This window comes from Symphalangus syndactylus, chromosome 17 (genome assembly GCF_028878055.3).
Source record: "Symphalangus syndactylus isolate Jambi chromosome 17, NHGRI_mSymSyn1-v2.1_pri, whole genome shotgun sequence".
NCBI classification, from domain to species: domain Eukaryota; kingdom Metazoa; phylum Chordata; class Mammalia; order Primates; family Hylobatidae; genus Symphalangus; species Symphalangus syndactylus.
The window spans coordinates 85,090,729-85,108,606 of NC_072439.2; the positions used below are offsets into that span (position 1 = coordinate 85,090,729).

Here is a 17,878-nt window from a genome sequence, read left to right on the forward strand (position 1 = left end):
GAGTAGCATTTTTAGTTTCCTTCAAGAACTTTTCCTTTGCTTTCACAACTAGGCGAGCTGGCTAGGCTGAGATGCCTAGCTTTCTGCCTATCTCAACTTTTGACATGCCTTCCTCATTAAGCTTAATCGTTTCAAGCTTTTGATTTAAAGTTCCTTTCACTTGAACACTTAGAGGTCATTGTAAGGTAATTAATTGGCCTAATTTCAATACTGTTCTGTCTTAGAGAGTAGGGAGGCCCGAGGAGAGGCAGAGAGACAGGTGATGACCAGTTGGTGGATCAGTCAGAACACACACAACATATATCCGTTAAGTTCACTGTCTTATATGGATGCAGTTTTCGGCACCCCAAAACAATTACAATAGTAACACCAAAGATTGCTGACCACAGATCACTGTTACAAATATAACAATTGGCCGGGCACAGTGGCTCATGCCTGTAATCCCAGTACTTTGGGAGGCCAAGGCGGGCAGAGCACTTGAGGTCAGGAGTTCAAGACCAGCCTGGCCAACATGGTGAAATCCTGTCTCTACTAAAAATACAAAAATTAGCTGGGTGTGGTGGCACGTGCCTGTAATCCCAGTTACTCAGGAGGCTGAGGCAGGAGAATTGCTTGAACCCAGGAGGCTGAGGTTGCAGTGAGCTGAGATCATGCCACTGCACTCCAGTCTGGTGACACAGCCAGACTCTGTCTCAAAAAAAAAAAAAAAAAAAAAAGAAAGAAAAAGAAACCAAATATAACAGTAATAATAAACTCTGAAATATTGCAAGAATTGCAAAAATTTGTCAGAGAGGCAGAAGTGAGCACACACTGTTGGAAAAATGGTGCTGATAGACTTGTTCAACACAAAGTTGCCACGAAACTTCAATTTCAAAAAATTGCAATATCTGTGAAGCCCACTAATGTGAAACATAATAAAATGAGACATGACTGTATGTGTGTGTATAAAAAATATATACTTGTAAAAGGCATGTAAAGAATATCTCTGGTCTTTCAATACTAGTTGTATTTTTTAAAGTTCACTATAAAATGTTTAGCACACACACAACCACAAACCATGGCTATATACTAGGCCACGGATGGTGCATAACAAAAACACCTTAGGCTGGGTAATTTATAAGCAACAGAAATTGATTTCTCACAGTTACAGTTCTGGAAATTGGGAAGTTCAAGATCAAGGCCCCAGCAGATTTGGTGTCTGGTGGAGGTCTGTTCCTCATAAAGGATGCCTTATGTGCCCTCACAGGGCAGAGGGGGCATAACAGCTCCCTTCAACCTCTTTTGCAAGGGCAGTAACTCCATTTATGATGCTAGAGCCTTCATGACTTAATACGTCCCAAAAGGCCCCTCCTCTTAATGCTATCACATTGGGTTCCAACATGTGAATTTTGAGGGGACGCCAACATTCAAGCCATGACAATGAGTTTTGATCTCACTTTTTCCTCAATATTACTGAAACTCCTAACTTAGCATAACAATCACCAATATCAGTAGGTAGGAAAAAGTAAAATATTATATATCAGGTGCTTTCACAGACAATACATCGCTTACTCCCCACATTAAACTTTCAGGAGGCTTTTGTTAGCCCAGGGTTTCTCAGCATTGGCTATTCACACTTTGGGCCAGATGATTCTTTGTTGTGGGAGGCTGTCTTGAGCATTGTAAGGTGTTCAGCAGAGTCCCTGACAACCCACTAGATACCAGCTAACTTCCCCCACTAAGTTATAACTACAAAAAAGTCTAAAGATATTGACAAATGTAGGAGGCAGGCAAAATTATCCCCTGTAGAGAAATACGGTGTTAGTCCCATTTTAACAGAGGAAGAAACAAGCTCAGAAACGCTTAGAAACTCACCTGACATCAGACAATATGTCATCATGACAATTTTTAAAAATTACTTTCAACTTTGATTTGAGATCTGGGGTACATGTGCAGGTTTGTTACATGGGTATATTGCATGATGCTGAGGTTTGGGGTACAGTTGATCCTATCACCCAGGTAGTGAGTATCGTACCCAATAGTTTTACAATCCTTGTCCCCCTCCCACCTTCTCACCTACAGTAGTCCCCGAGGGGTGACAATATTTAAATGTAGCTTCTTCTGACTTCATGGGTGTCAATATGTCTGTACATTAGAATCATCTGGGGAGTTCTGTGGCATGTTAATGTCTAAGACCCACCCCAGATGAAGTAAATTAGTTTCTCTGAGGTGTAACAGGCTATTGGTGTTTCTGGAACCTTCCCAGGTGCATTTGAAGGTAAGCGTCCCAAAACCCCCACACCGGGAGATGTAGTGGGGTAAGGTGGTCAACAGGAGAAACTCCAGCCTTCGCCCTTCCACGCTCCTTCTTCCCCAGCCTGTGGCTGAGAAATCCCAACCAACCTAAGGTCAGGCAGTCACAGGGTGACCTCCCAGCAGTTGATCTTTAACTCTCCCATCCCATCTTCCAGAAAACAAGGAGAGACAGTGAAAAGCACACGTAAGCTGGTACTCACAGTGCGGTGATTTACCCACTGACCGTGGCGATATTCCAAAGTCCCCCCTAATTCCCGGGTCAGTTGGCTTTTGTCGATGTAGCCATGAAGGTCAGAGACAGAGTTTACCATGATGATCTGTAAGGTAAAAATGTAATTAAACGTACTCCTCATTGATCATTAAATAATAGCTCATTTAGATTCTATTCTTATCATAATTATATTTTATATTCTATTATTATTTAAATGATACTTCAACTTTGCCTTATCAGGCATTTATATTTAAAAATGGTTACAGCCAAGTACAGTGGATCACGCCTGTAATCTCAGCACTTTGGAAGCCTGAGGTGGGAGAATCATTTGAGGCCTGGAGTCTGAGACCAGCCAGAGCAACAAAGCAAGACCCCATCACTAGAAAAATTAAAAAAAAAATTAGCTGGGCATGGTGGCATACACCTGTGGCCCCAGCTACTCGGGTGGCTAAGTCAAGAGGATTGCTTGGGCCTGGAGGTTAAGGCTGCAGCAAGCAGTAATCGCACCATGGCAAGCACTCCAGCCTGGGCGACAGAACAAGACCCTATCTCAAAAAAAAAAAAAAAAAAAAAAAAAGTTACTATATCCAGTAGGGAAATATTTTAAAGTCTCTTCCATTTTTTGCTTTTGAATGAGAAATACCAAAATGTTGTATAGCCTATGACGAAATGTTAACTGGGTTCAGGGAGCCAGTTCCAGGCTACCTAAAAGTCAGGCCTCGCTTTATGTGAATTTTCAGTCAAAAGTTCCCAAGGTAAGGTACACCTTTCAGCCACCAAAATCAAGTGTTGTACTATGGTCTGAAAGTCTGCCATGAGAAGCCCAATCAAAGGTGGTCGGGTAAGTGTCAAAATAAAATTAGAATACAGGGAAACACAAAGAGTATGCATTGAAAAGACTCACTACACTGACGCGCCCCGATGAAGAATATTGAGGTACCCCTACTTTAGCTTGCACTGAGGGGATCTGGAGGTAACAGGGCATTGGGTTTTACAAACTAGCAGTTCCGGTGATGAGCGAATACTCACATCCAGAGGAAGCTGATGCATCCCAAATTGCCCCTTTGCATTCCTTGGCAGTAGTTCTGGCCTGGGTGTGGTTCTGGCTCACTCAGTGACTATATCACACCCTCTACTCACTCCTGAGTGGGACAAGGACTCCTCATTCCTATCTCTGAAACACATCTTTGAAGCCTTTAACTGTGACATTATATTTTTTCACTCCCTGTTGATTATTTTGAAAATTAACTCTTGGTCAGATGACATAAGAATATGGACTTTCTTCTATTATTATAAAGTATTAGTCAAGGAATGAATCCACTTTGGAATGAGAATATAAATTAGAGCCCAGCCAGGTATGGTGGTTTGCACCTGTAATCCCAGCTACTCAGGAGGCTGAGACAGGAAGACTCCTTGGGCCCAGGAATTTGAGGCTCCAATGAGCTGTGATCACATCACTGCTCTCTAGACTGGGTGATAGAGCGAGACCCCATCTCTTAAAAAAAAAAAAAAGTCGTGGCCCAAAGTGTATAGGTCAAAATTACACCACAAAACTGATTTATTCTTTCAACAGATATGTATTGAACTACTAAAAAAGTGCCAGGTACTGTGGGATAATACAGTAAACAAGACAGACCCTGTTCTAGGGAGACTCAGGCTCCGTGGGATTTGATTACTACCGATCACCACCTTAACCTTGTCAGGCCCCATGTCTTGCTCCTCCACTTCTGAAAACAGTTTGGGGCTTTTAAAATTTATCTTTATAATATGAGAATGGATAAAAACCTGAATCTATCTGTGCCTTTCCCACCTAAAAATTTTAAACCACTTATGGGGGTTTTTAAAAGGTTTTTATTCTTTCTAAAATTAGAAATTTTAGGACAGTTCGTTAGAAATTATCAAGCTAAAAATGTATTTTTTTCTTGGAATATGAGTTGCTATGGTAATAATCGACATTTTAAAAAATACCCAATGTGCAACATTGTATTAGGCAAAAGTAACCTTGCACAGGGTCTGGAGTTTCAGAAACCTATGCTGCCAGGCTGCATATTTTCTGTACCATTAGGGAGGTGTGATATCCCACACTTGCCAAAACTCTGCGTTCTCATCTTAAGCTTTAGATGACCAAGAGGAATTTTAAGTTGAAAGCGAAAAGTGAAAATTAGAAACAAAGGATTATATTAGAAGAGTTAATACTGTTAAGTATTGATCTATAGAGTCAAAACAATTCCATAATCAAAATCCCAGCCAACTTTTTATAGAAATTAACAAACTGATTCTAAAATTCATATAGAAATGCAAAAGACATCGAATAGGTAAAACAATTTGTAAAAGAAGAAAAAATTTGAATGATTCACACAAGTTTTGTCAATTTCAAAACTTATAAAATTGCAGTAGAGTGTAGTAATGACAAAGCATGGACAAATAGATCAATAGAAAAAAAAAGCAAGTCCTGATAGACCCACACAAATACGATCAATTGATTTTTTAAACTTTTTGTCCTGTGAAGAGGCTGGGCGCAGTGACTCACGCCTGTAATCCCAGCACTTTAAGAGACGGAGGCGGACAGATCACCTGAGGTCAGGAGTTTGAGACTAGCCTGGCCAACATGGTGAAACCCTGTCTCTACTAAAAATACAAAAATTAGCCGGGCGCGGTGGCAGGTGCCTGTAATCCCAGCTGCTTGGGAGGCTGAGGCAAAAGAATCACTTGCATTCGGGAGGTGGAGGTTGCAGTGAGCCGAGATTACACCATTGTACTCCAGCCTAGGCAATGAAAGTGAAACTCGGTCTCAAAAAAAAAAAAAAAAAAAAAAAAAACAAAAAAACCCCACAAACCTTTTTATCCTGCGAAGTAATTATAGATTCACAGGAAGTTGCAAAGATAATTATAGATTCATAGGAAGTTACAAAGGCAGTACAGAGAGGTCCTAGGCACCTTTCACCCCCAATGGTTACATCTTACATAATTACAGTACAATATCAAGACCAGGAATTTGATATGCTTATAATGTGTGTGTAGCTCTGTCATTTTCCCACATATGTTGTTTCCTGTACCCACCAGTACAAGCAACATGCAAAACTGTCCCATTGCCACAAAGACCTCCCTTGTACCACACCTTTCAGTCAACTCCCACCCCCAACATCCCTCCCTGAACCCCGGCAAACACTGATTTTTTTACAAAGGTGCAAAGGTAATTCAATGGAGAAATAATTCTATTTAAATAAATGGTGCTGAAACAACTGGATATTCATATGTAAAAATAGGAACCTTGACCCACACCTATGAAAGTAGCCAGAATCAAAACAGAGTCACTAGTATTAAAAAATAAATAAATAGGCCAGGCGTGGTGGCTCACATCTGTAATCCCAGCACTTTGGGAGGCTGAGGCATGCAGGTCACAGGTCAGGAATTCGAGACCAGCCTGACCAACATGGTGAAACCCTATCTGTATTAAAAATACAAAAATTAGCTGGGCCTGGTGGCAGGCGCCTGTAATCCCAGCTACTTGGGAGGCTGAGGCAGGAGAATCACTTGAACCTGGGAGGCAGAGGTTGCAGTGAGCCGAGAGAGCACCATTGCACTCCAACCTGGGTGAGAGAATGAGACTCTGTCTCAAAAAATAAATACATAAAAATAAATAAATAAATAAATAAATAAATAAATAAATAAATAAAACCTAACCAATAGGCCAGGAAAGACTGCAAAGAAAGGGTTCTCACACTTGTATGCCTGATAACAAAACTATCACAAAGGACTGCAAAAACCACAGCCTGGCACACAGACCATTGCAACATTTAACTGCCTGTCCAACTTCCAACTGGCATCACTCGTTATTGATCTTTGTAGCCAAGAATAATGAACTCGAAACAATTATATAATGCTCTTCATGTTCCCTTTGAAAACCTTTGTCTCCCTCTACCTTCCTGAATAAGCATGTAGTTTACTGTGTCACACACATTCCCATTTCAATGCCCTGTTCCTGAATAAATATTGCTTTCTTTTAGAGAGGCTCTCCCTGTCTGTTATTTAGGCTGACATGTCTCACATCTTATACAAAAATTAACTCAAAATGGATCATAGATCTAAACATGAAACATTAAACTTGGAAGAAAATGTAGAAGAAAACTGTGGTATAATAAGAAATGTATTCAGTCTTTGTCCTGGCGTCTCGCTCTGTCGCCCAGGCTGGAGGGCAGTGGCATGATCTCAGCTCACTGCAACCTCCGCCTCAGCAATTCTCCTGCCTCAGCCTCCAGAGTAGCTGGGACTACAGGCACCCCCCCACCATGCCCAGCTAATTTTTGTATTTTTAGTAGAGACAGGGTTTCACCAAGTTGGCCAGGCTGGTCTTGAACTCCTGACCTTAGGTGATCCACCCACCTCAGCCTCCCAAGGTTTTGGGATTACAGGTGTGAGCCACCGTGTTTGGCCGCAGCTTTATTCTTAATCACTAAAAACTAGAAACAAGTCAAATGTCCTTTCCTGGTGAATGGTGAACAGATAAACGGGTACCTCTATAACGTGAGATAATATTCAGAATGAAAGGAAAGAACTATGGACAAACCCAGCAACATGGATGAACCCCAACTGTTTTATGCTAAGTGAAAGAAGTTAGACTCAAAGACCACTCAGTATACACAGTCATGTGTCACTTAATGACAGAGATCAATTCTGAGAAAATCGCCATTGGGCAATTTCATTGCTGCTCAGTCATAAAGCGCACTTATACAAACCTAGATGGGACAGCCTGCAACACGCCTGGGCTAACTGGTGTAACCTATTGTGCCTAGGCTACAAGCCTGTACAGCATGTTACTGTACTGAATACTGTAGGCAAGTATAACACAATGGAAAGTATTTCTGTATCTAAACACATCTAAACACAGAAAAGGGGCCAGGAGCGGTGGCTCACATGTGTAATCCCAACACTTTGGGAGGCTGACACAGGAGGATCGCTTGAGCCCAGGAGTTCAAGGCCAGCATGGGCAATACAGGGAAACCCCTGTCTCTACAAAAAATAAAAAAAAAATAAAAAAATCAGCTGGGCATGGTGGTGCACACCTGTAGTCCCAGCTACTCAAGAGGCTGAGGTGGGACGACAGCTTGAGCCCCAGAGTTCGAGGTTACAGTGAGCCATGATCACACCACTGCACTCCTGCCCAGGCGACAGAGCAAGACCCTGTCTCAAAAAAAAAATAAAATAAAATAAAGGAAAGGAAAAGGAAAAGGAAAGGAAGGGAAGGGAAAAACTTTTTTTTAAAAAAGTACAGTAAAAATACAGTTTTATAATTTTATAGGACCACCATTGTATATGTGGTCCATTGTTGACCAAAATGTTGTTATGCAGCACATGGCTGGAATTGCATTTGTATGACTCTCTGCAAAAAGGCAAAACTATAAGGATGGAGAGCAGATCAGTGGCTGCCAGGCATTAGGGATAGGGAGAGGGGCTGGCTACAAAGGGGCAGAGTGAGGAAGTTTTGCATAGTGATGGGATCATTCTGTATCTTGATTGTGGTGACTGGATAACGCCATGCATTTGTCAAACTTCATAGAACTGTACACCAAAGAGAGTGAATTTTACCTGATGTAAATTTAAAAATTTCAAAAACAAATGACAGGCAGTTTCCCCGCATTTTTTTTCTTCTTTTAATCTTTACAGGATAGAAATGTTTAAAAAGTTTTTATATTCTATATAGTGAAGAAAAAAAGCAGAATAATTCTGCTCATCAAACCCACAGGACACACTAAGCATGTAAAACTGGCCTTAAAACATTTTTTCTGTGTTTTCTTGGATTCTGTTTTTATCTATTTGGCATCGTGTCATCACAGGTCAATTACATGAGCCACATTTTCTTATTTTCTGTACTCTTGAGGCTCTGGCATTTGTGGCCTCCATGACTAGGAAGAGACTGCCCCGCCACCCCCACCCCAGCGCTAACCACTTCTTAGAGACAGCAAAGGGGTTAGCTGGGAGCAGGTCTTTCATATGCAAAACAACCAATCTCAAATCCAAATCCCCAACCAGCGCCTTATCAAACTCTCACACACCAGGCCAATGTATACTTTGCCCTAAGTCATCCCAGGGCCAGGTACCGTCTAACAAAGAGACAACCCTTATAACCCAAAGATTGCAGGAGTTATTCAAACTAGTCCATACTAAATCCTGCCTTGCGTTGCTTGCAGAAACTCCAGTAAATGCTCTGTCCTAGACTTTCCTCTGCCTCCTTCTTCTGCCTCCTGACCAAAGCTTGGTGCTTCCCCAGTGGCCCATGTGGCGTGAGGTGACCCCGACCTCTGGGACATGTGAATATCATAAACTTCTTCCTTCCAAGCCTGTCTCTTCCTGTGGCCCCACCAACTTTACCATACATGCATATTCTTGGAACAGTTGTTAAAAGCTAAAAATGTCTTGTTTCTTTTCCTTTTCTGTATACATTTGTGTTCTTATCTATAGATGATTAAAACTGTTCTTTCAAAGAAATACATGGTCTTTTAACCACACAAGAAGCATTTCCTGTATTCTGACACAAACTCCATTTTAAGCAACCAATTTCCATGATCATAGCCTCTTCAAGAGTTTTACAAGACTGCCTTGGTGACTTCACATTAACAGTTTTGTGAGGCTGCTATGAGTACAGCTGTTCCAGAAAAGGGAAGTGCCTGGCCAGCAACAGGGACTCAGAAACCATCTACTGGGAGGCCAAGGCGGGAGGATCACCTGAGGCCAGGAGGTTGAGGCTGCAGTGAGTCCTGATGGTGCCACTGCACTCCAGCCTGGGTGACAGAGCAAGACACTGTTTCAAACAAAACAAAACGAAAACAAAAACCATTTACTACATCAAAGTACTTCCCCTCCACAGATAAAGGTAGAGGGAGGCTGTCACTTGACTACAATTACATCCTTGGCCCACCTGATTCCTATACCAGTCAGGCAAAATCAACTCCTTTCCCCCCAACACGTGAAAATATAATTATCTAACTAGAAATGACCAGGAAGATGTTATAATATAAGAGAGGCTAGGAAGCTACAAAGTAGAGTGCTAATATCACAACCACGTTTTAAAAATAAAAAAGAAAAACTGACAGTTTGCACTGTCATTGAGAAGGAAACATGTATTTCAAAGTTAGATTTCATCAAGCTTGGTAACTTCAGACTGCCGTTTCTGGAGCACCAGGGAGTGCGACCTTGTGCGTCAGGTGAAATGGTAATTTACGGGGTGAACCTGCATTAAAGAATGCCCTACTCAATGTGCCCAGGGTTTGGGTGACTGAGAGCTTTTCCAAAAGTTTAAGTTTAAAATCAAAAGCAGGACAGGCAGGGAATCAACCTACACTACCACAAATAGAAGTAGCTAAAGTCAGAGTAACGAGATAAAGTAGATGTTCAGTCCCTCCTAGGTGTAGATGCACCACGTGAAAAGGAGGGCATAAGTCACAAATGGATCTGTGTACATATGAGCATGCCTAGATCATATGTATAATATGTATAAAACACGTGTTTTATATGCAATCAGGGAAATATGCACGACATTTGGTCAAATGCTTAGTTCCAACTCCAAACGTTTTTGAGTGGCAAGAAGAATTGATGAGTCTTCATTTCTGAAGGGGAGTCACGAATGGACTCATGAAGATGATGACAAGTCACTGGCTTCTTGTCAGTCTCCATCTCTTCCCAAACATCAACAGTTACTCAAGTTAGGAAAACTGAGCAAAGAACTCAGGCCTCACATTTTCCTTAAACACTCAAGTATTTCAAAAATGAGTATTTAAAATAGAATGGGAAATTCTTTTGGGTTTGGCTAATCCCCAAAGTAGAAAAGCAAGAATTTTCAGAAATTTGATAATTAATATAAGATGGAACAAAACAAGGAAAATAAGAGTAGGAAAGGAGAGAGAAAAATGAGAAAAATCCCTTGTCTAAGATGGCAAGTCTTCGCTGAGATGGGTTAAATATTCTTTCAGAGTAATTGTATTTTTATTTTTTCATTTATTTAGTTTTTGAGACAGAGCCTTGCTCTGTCGCCCAGGTTGGAGTGCAGTGGTGTGATCTCATCTCACTGCAACCTCTGCCTCCCAGGTTCAAGAGATTCTCCTGCCTCAGCACCCTGAGTAGCTGGGACTACAGGCATATGCCACCATGCCTGACTAATTTTTGTATTTTTAGTAGAGACAGGGTTTTGCCATGTTGGCCAGGCTGGTCTTGAACTCCTGACCTCAGATGATCTGCCCACCTCAGCCTCCCAAAATGTTGGGATTATAGGCATGAGCCACCACGTCTGGGCCTCTTTCACAGTAATTTTAATTAAAGCTATTTTTTGTTAATTTTGAACAGATAATATTTATAGATAGTAATAAATTTGAACAGAAAAAGTCTGTCTAAATAGAAAAATCCTCCCCCTTCCCACTTACCCCCAGCCATCTAGGTGGAGATCCAATAGGCAACCACTTTAACCAGCTTCTTGTATATCTTGTGTATCCTTCTCAAGATGATCTATGCACAATCATACATATAGCCCTTTATTGTATCCAAATGGGAACCTACTGGATATACTGTTCTCCCCTTGACTTTACCCTCACTTAAATATACATCTTACATGGACTGAAATTTAAGGTATCAGTATGAACTTGTGATTTCTAGGATATTTGTAATTACAAATATGTACATGTATATGTGCACATACATGCATATATTTAGAGCTTCTGTCTGCTGAAAGGGCCTAAAAACAAAGATACCAAGTAGTAATAGCACATCTTACATCCAGATCTTGGACTCTAATATTTTCAACACCAAAAGGAACCAGGGCTCTTAAGAGAAATGGCCGGTAACAAAGCTGGATCAGAGCATGCCTGAGAGGGGCCTAGATGATCATATTAGGCCAGAAAGTAAGGAAGTGCCAAAAAAAAAAAAAAAAAAAAAAAAAAAAAATCATGATAGGGACATGTCACAAGGACACAAGAGTCAGCTTGAAGGGTTCCCGCTGACCAAATCTGGGACAGCTGGAGCACCACAATAATTGAGAATGGCAATGAATTACAAACCACTGAAAAACTAAGAATCCAAAACGATAATAGACAAAAAGATGATAAGGGAAGGCTCTAGCTTACAGTAAAATGCCAACTTCTGATTAGTAAATGATGAGAGTGCTGGAGTTGGAAAATCATTATTTTGCAACCAATAAATAAAGGTTGTTTCAGGCAAGAATCTTTAATGGATATTAAAGAGAGATTGGACTTTTTTGAGAAGCAGGATTTTTGCATGATCTTAAAGTGTCTCTGCAAAGATTATTAGTTGCAAGGGAAAGAATCTATTTAATATTTGGGAAAGTGGACAACACTTTGACTGGGGATCAAAATTCACATCACCAATAGGGGACAGATGAGCACCGTGGGCCTCCAGGCGATACTCTGAGAAGGACATGTATCACTTAAGTAGCATAAAAGACAAAGAAAGGGCCGGGCACGGCGACTCACGCCTGTAATCCCAGCACTTTGGGAGGCTGAGGTGGATGGATCACCTGAGGTCAGGAGTTCAAGACCAGCCTGGCCAACGTGGTGAAACCCCGTCTCTACTAAAAAAAAATACAAAAATTATCCGGGTGTAATGGCAGGCACCTGTAATCCTAGCTACTCGGGAGGCTGAGGCAGGAAAACTGCTTGAACCTGGGAGGCGGATGTTCCAGTGAGCCGAGATTGAGCCATTGCACTCCAGCCTGGGCGACAAGAGTGAAACTCCATCTCAAAAAAAAAAAAAAAAAGACAAAGAAAGGGCCAGGCACAGTGGCTCATGCCTGTAATCCCAGCCCTTTGGGAGGCTAAGGCGGACAGATGGCTTGAGCCCAGGAGTTTGAGACCAGTCTGGGCAACATGGTGAAACTCCATCTCTACAAAAAAATTTAAAAAATAGCCTGCATGGTGGAGCGTGCCAGTGGTGCGTACCTGTGGTAGCAGCTACTCAGGAGGCTGAGGTGGGTGGATACATTGAGCCCAGGAGATGGAGTCTGCAGTGAGCTGTGATGGCACCACTGCACTCCAGCCTGGGCAATGGAAAGAGACTCTGTCTTTAAAAAAAAGAAAAGAAAAGAAAAGAAAAAAGACAAAGAAAGGCTATGAAAATGTTTTAGATTAAAGAAAACTAAAGAGATATAACTAAATCCATGACCCAATCCTAGAGTAGATCTTCTACATATATCCTGTATATACGTATACATATTAAATATATTGTGTATGGATCTCTTTATATGTATATTTATTCTAAGTATACAGATAAATACGTATACATTACAATACATATACAGAAGCAATACATATAAATACATAAACATATTCTAAACATACATATACACTGCAATACATGTTATGGTTTCAATGTATGTTGCCCTCCAAAATTCGTATGTTGAAACCTAATCACCAAGGTGATGATACTGGAAGGTGGGGCCTCTAAGAGGTGATTAGGTTATGAGGGCTCCTTCTTCATGGATGGAATTAACACCCTTACAAAAGGCTTGACGGTGGCTGGGCATAGTGGCTCACACCTATAACCCCAGCATTTTGAGAGGCCCAGGCAGGAGGATAGGTTGAGCCCAGGAGTTTGAGACCAGCCTGGGCAACACAGCAAAACCCCCTCTCTAAAAAAAATAAAAAAATCAGCCAGGCATGGCGGTGTGTGCCTGCAGCCCCACCAACCTGGGCAGGAGGATCGCTCAAGCCCAGAAGTTCGAGGCTTCAGTGAGCTATGATCCTAAGCTACTGCACTCTAGCCTGGATGACAGAGAGAGACCCCATCTCTAAAATCAAAACAAAGCAAAAAGGGCTTGAGGGAGTGAGTTTGCTTCTTTTGCTCTTCCACTCTCCTTCCATGTGAGGACAAAGCGTTCATCCCCTCCCAAGGAGGGAGCAACAGGGTGCCATCTTGGAAGGAGAGACTGGGTCCCTCAACAGACACCAAACTTGGTGGCACCTTGATTGTGGACTTCCCAACCTCCAGGACTGTGATAAGTAAATTTCTGTTCTTTATAAATTATTGAGTCTACAGTATTTTATTATAGCAGCACGAACTAAGATAATACGTACATAATACATGTAACTATAAAAAATTATTCTAAGTAAACATAAATATATAACATTCTTATGTGTATATATATCATATAAGTATATATAGAGAGAAGCAAATGATAAGAAATAATTAATCAAATGACGATAAAATGTTAACAATGGGTGGGTGAATCTGGACAAAGGGCATGTGATATTCTTTGTGCTATTCTTACTCTTGCAACTTTTCTGTGAGTTTGAAATTAGTTTCAACTAAACATAAAACATCCAAGAATATATATTAGAAAATTTAATATGTAATCACTATAGACTTATGTTATCTATTTTTTATTTTTCAATGGACTAAAATGCCTAAATTTTAAGGATAGAGTTCAATTCATCTTGATAAATGTATATAGACATGTAACACCACCCAATCAAGATATGGAACCTGGTGGGACGTGGTGGCTCACGCCTGTAATCCCAGCACTTTGGGAGGCCGAGGGGGGGGTGGATCACCTGAGGTCAGGAGTTCGAGACCAGCCTGGCCAACATGGTGAAACCGTGTCGCTACTAAAAATGCAAAAATTACCCAGGCGTGGTGGCAGGTGCCTATAATCCCAGCTACCCAGGAGGCTGAGGCAGGAGAATCACTTGAACCTGGGGCGGGCAGAGGTTGCAGTGAGCCAAGATTGTGCCAATGCACTCCAGCCTGGGCAACAGAGCGAAACTCCATCTCAAAAAAAAAAAAAAAGATATGGAACATTTCCTAGAAAGTTCCTTTTGTCCCCTTCCAACTAGTCTCCACCACCCCCATCCCTAACAGCAGCTACTGTTTTGATTTTGTATCACAACACAGTTTTGCCTATTCTTGAAATTTTTCTAAAAGGAATCATAATCATACTGTTTAGTGTCTAGCTTCTTTCTCTCGAGAGAATATGTTTGAAATGTATCCATGTTGTTGAACGCATCAGTACTTCACTCCTTTTTATTGCTTAATGGTATTACATTATATAAATGTGCCACAACTTATATATACTTTTGCACTGACCAGCTGATGGACATCCTTGTGTATGTCTTTTTGTGAATTTGTGTTTTCATTTCTCCTGGTTGGGTCATAGGTTAGGTGTATGTTTACTTTTAAAGAAACTATCAGCCAGGCACAGGGGCTCATGCCTGGAATCCCAGCACTTTGGGAGGCTGAAGCGGGTGGATTACTTGAGGTCAGAAGTTCAAGACCAGCCTGGCCAACATGGTAAAACCCTGTCTTTACTGAAAACACAAAAATTAGCTGGGTGTGGTGGTGGGCACCTGTAATCCCAGCTACTTGGGAGAGGCAGGAGAATGGCTTGAACCCAGGAGGTGGAGGTTGCAGTGAGCTGAAATTGCACCACTGCACTCCAGCCTGGGCAACAGAGCAAGACTCCATCTCAAAACAAAAAAAAAAGGGAAGAAGAAGAAAAACTATCAGCCATTTCCATTGTGGTTGTACCATAACTTACCACTTTTATTGGCTACAAAATATTTCACTGACTGGGTAGATAATTATTTAACCAGTCCCCTATTGTCAAGCATTACGTTATTCTCAATCTTTTACCTTTATAAACAGCTTAATAATGAATATCGCTGTCTAAGCAGCTTTGTGCAGATGTGTGAAAATATCTGTAGAATAACTTTACAGATGGGTGAAAGAGGGTGTACATTTGAATTTTCTATAAATACTGATAATTGGTCCGTCACGTTGCTCATTACCAAATCTATTCCTACCAGTGAAATATAAGAGTGCTTGTTTTCTCATATCTGTTTGTCAAAGTTATAGGTAAAATTTTGGATGTTTTAGTTTTAATTTGTTTTTCTCTTCTGAGAATCACAATGTTGACTTTTTACTTTAATTTCCTGTATTTATATCACCCCTATACTTTATATCTGTGTTTTGTTTCACCTGTACAATTTAGCTTCCTCCCAAGTCCCTTTCTATCATCTTAGACACCACCTTCAGACTAATTTTACCATGTCACTCCCCACCTAGAAAACCTTCCCTGGGGTGGGCACGGTGGCTCATGCCTGTAATCCCAACACTTTGGGAGGCCCAGGCAGGTGGATAACCTGAGACCAGGAGTTTGAGACCAGCCTGATCAGCATGGAGAAACCCCGTCTCTACTAAAAATACAAAAATTAGCCAAGCGTGGTGGCACATGCCCGTAATCCCAGCTACTTGGGAGGCTGAGGCAGGAGAATCACTTGAACCCCAGAGGCAGAGGTTACGGTGAGCCGAGATTGTGCCATTGTACTCCAGCCTCGGTGACAAGAGTGAAACTCTATCTCGGAAAAAAAGAAAAAAGAAAACCTTCCCTGGATCCCCACTGTCTACTGAATAAAATCCAAAACCTGCGTCCTCACATTGAAGATCTAGTCCTTGATTCTTACTCTTTCCTCCAAAAGATTACTGTTTACGTGCTCCAACAAAAATGAGGCTTCCCATGGGCCTCAGTCCAGTGTGTACTTCCTCCCTCTATGCCTTCACACATGCGGTTCCCTCAGCCCAGAGAACCCTTTTCTCCCTCTCTACCTGTTGAATCTTACCTTGCCCAGAAACCCTGCCCAAATGCCATCTTCGCCAGATGCCCTAACCAAATGAGACAAGATGAAAGGTCATGCTTACCGGCACTTTCGTTTTAAATTCATTTCGATAGTATTTAATGCCAATGTCAGTGAATGTCCTCTGGATAAAGCGACATGGGCGAAGGATGAATATGAGCTGTAAGTTTCCTGGAAATGCCACCTGCAAGCATCAGGAAAAGTGTCAGGAGGAGAGAGAAAATGTCATATCCATTACCAGGGTCTACTTTAGTCTCCCCTTACCCAAGATCAAGATCACAGAAGGAGAAGTTAAAATGGATGCCACGGATGTAAATTTCACCAGATTTCAGGGCTAAAAGAGACCTTAGAGGTCAGATAATCCTAACCCCTCCTAAAAAAACAAAGCAAACCAAACAAGCAAGAAAAATGTTTTCTGATTATAAAAATAATTCATATTATTTATAGAAAAATTGGAAAATTAATAAAAGTATACATTAGAAAGTGAAAACTCACCCATGGGTTTTCATAGCCATACTTAATATTTCCATCTGTTTACTTATAGGATGTTTTCTCTGTTTAAGTATCTTTATCATGGCTCATATTATTAAAATATTTTGTAACCGGCCTTTTCACTTCATGTTATATCATACGCTTTTATTCCTGTTATTAATAAATTCTTTGGAAATATTATTTTTTATGCATGTGCAATTTATTTAACCAATCCCTTATTGTTAATCATTTAGGCTTTTTGATAATTTTACTATTGTAAATAATACTGAGATGAACACCTTTATCCACATCTTGGAATATGTTCTTAGGCTAGATTCGTAGAATAATCACTGAATCAAAGAGTTCGTATTTTAAGTATTCTTGATGTATATTATTGCTAAGTTGCTTTCAGAAAGTATTGCCCTCATCTCAAGGCAAGGTTCTGAGCAGGTTCATGTAATTGCTTAGGGGTAGACTTAGGAACTCAGGTCTCCATGGGAACTGCCATGGCTTTCCATTCTTCCAGTGGTTCCCCCAAAGCAACCTCCTATGGGGATTTTTTTTTTTTTTTTTTCTAAATCAGGTCTTTACTCCAGACTATTTTGATTCATTAGGACTGGGATGAGATAATCTAGGTATCAGTATTTTCAACGAGCACTTGAAGAGATTCTGGCAGGTGGCCAAATTTGGGGATCCCTGCACTATAGCATGTTTTACATATAAAGTGATCAACATAATTCTGGGACAAATTAGGCTCTGATATTAAATTACTCATGTATTATGTATGGACTCTGGAAAGCCAGAACTCCCTAGAGGCCAGACCTCTGGAATAGTCGTGGGCATCAATCACGGCTGCAGTTATTCCAAAGATAAATCCTATATCCACAACTAAACTCAAGGGAGAAAACAATCCATGCGGCGATGGGAGGATTCTCTTCCCCATCTTTAAACGCAAGCTCCTAACAGAAGAACCTTGCACTTTGTTGTGCCAAGACGGAAAGTATTAGCTGAGACATAATTTGTGAATTTGGAAGAAGCTCTAGAGCAATCTGAGAGGGACTCCGTGTGTGTGTGCATGTTTGCGTGTGTGACTCCTTCTGCAAGCAGGTTTAAGTGAGGTTTCAAATGTCCCTCTCCTGTTCTGCTTTACCACACTACCACATCCATCCTCTTTAGCCAGTCCCAACTGCCCCAGACGGGCTATGCTCAGGTAAAAATGATGACTTAGCTGGCCCTAAGGTGTCTCTGCTTGTGGTGGAGTTCACAAGTC

The 17,878-nt window shown here is 41.1% G+C and overlaps 1 protein-coding gene across 3 annotated transcripts in view; it reads right to left on the reverse strand.

Annotated features, from left to right (window-relative positions):
* Window positions 1–17,878, reverse strand: part of MCF2L2 (MCF.2 cell line derived transforming sequence-like 2) — a 246,513-nt gene that overhangs the window by 141,160 nt on the left and 87,475 nt on the right. For all 3 annotated transcript variants that reach the window (XM_063621731.1, XM_063621732.1, XM_063621733.1), the window contains 2 exons: window positions 16,202–16,321; window positions 2,496–2,612 (listed from right to left, as the gene is read on the reverse strand). In XM_063621731.1, the coding sequence (XP_063477801.1) occupies window positions 2,496–2,612; window positions 16,202–16,321 (237 nt within the window). The remainder of the gene's footprint in view (window positions 1–2,495; window positions 2,613–16,201; window positions 16,322–17,878) is intronic.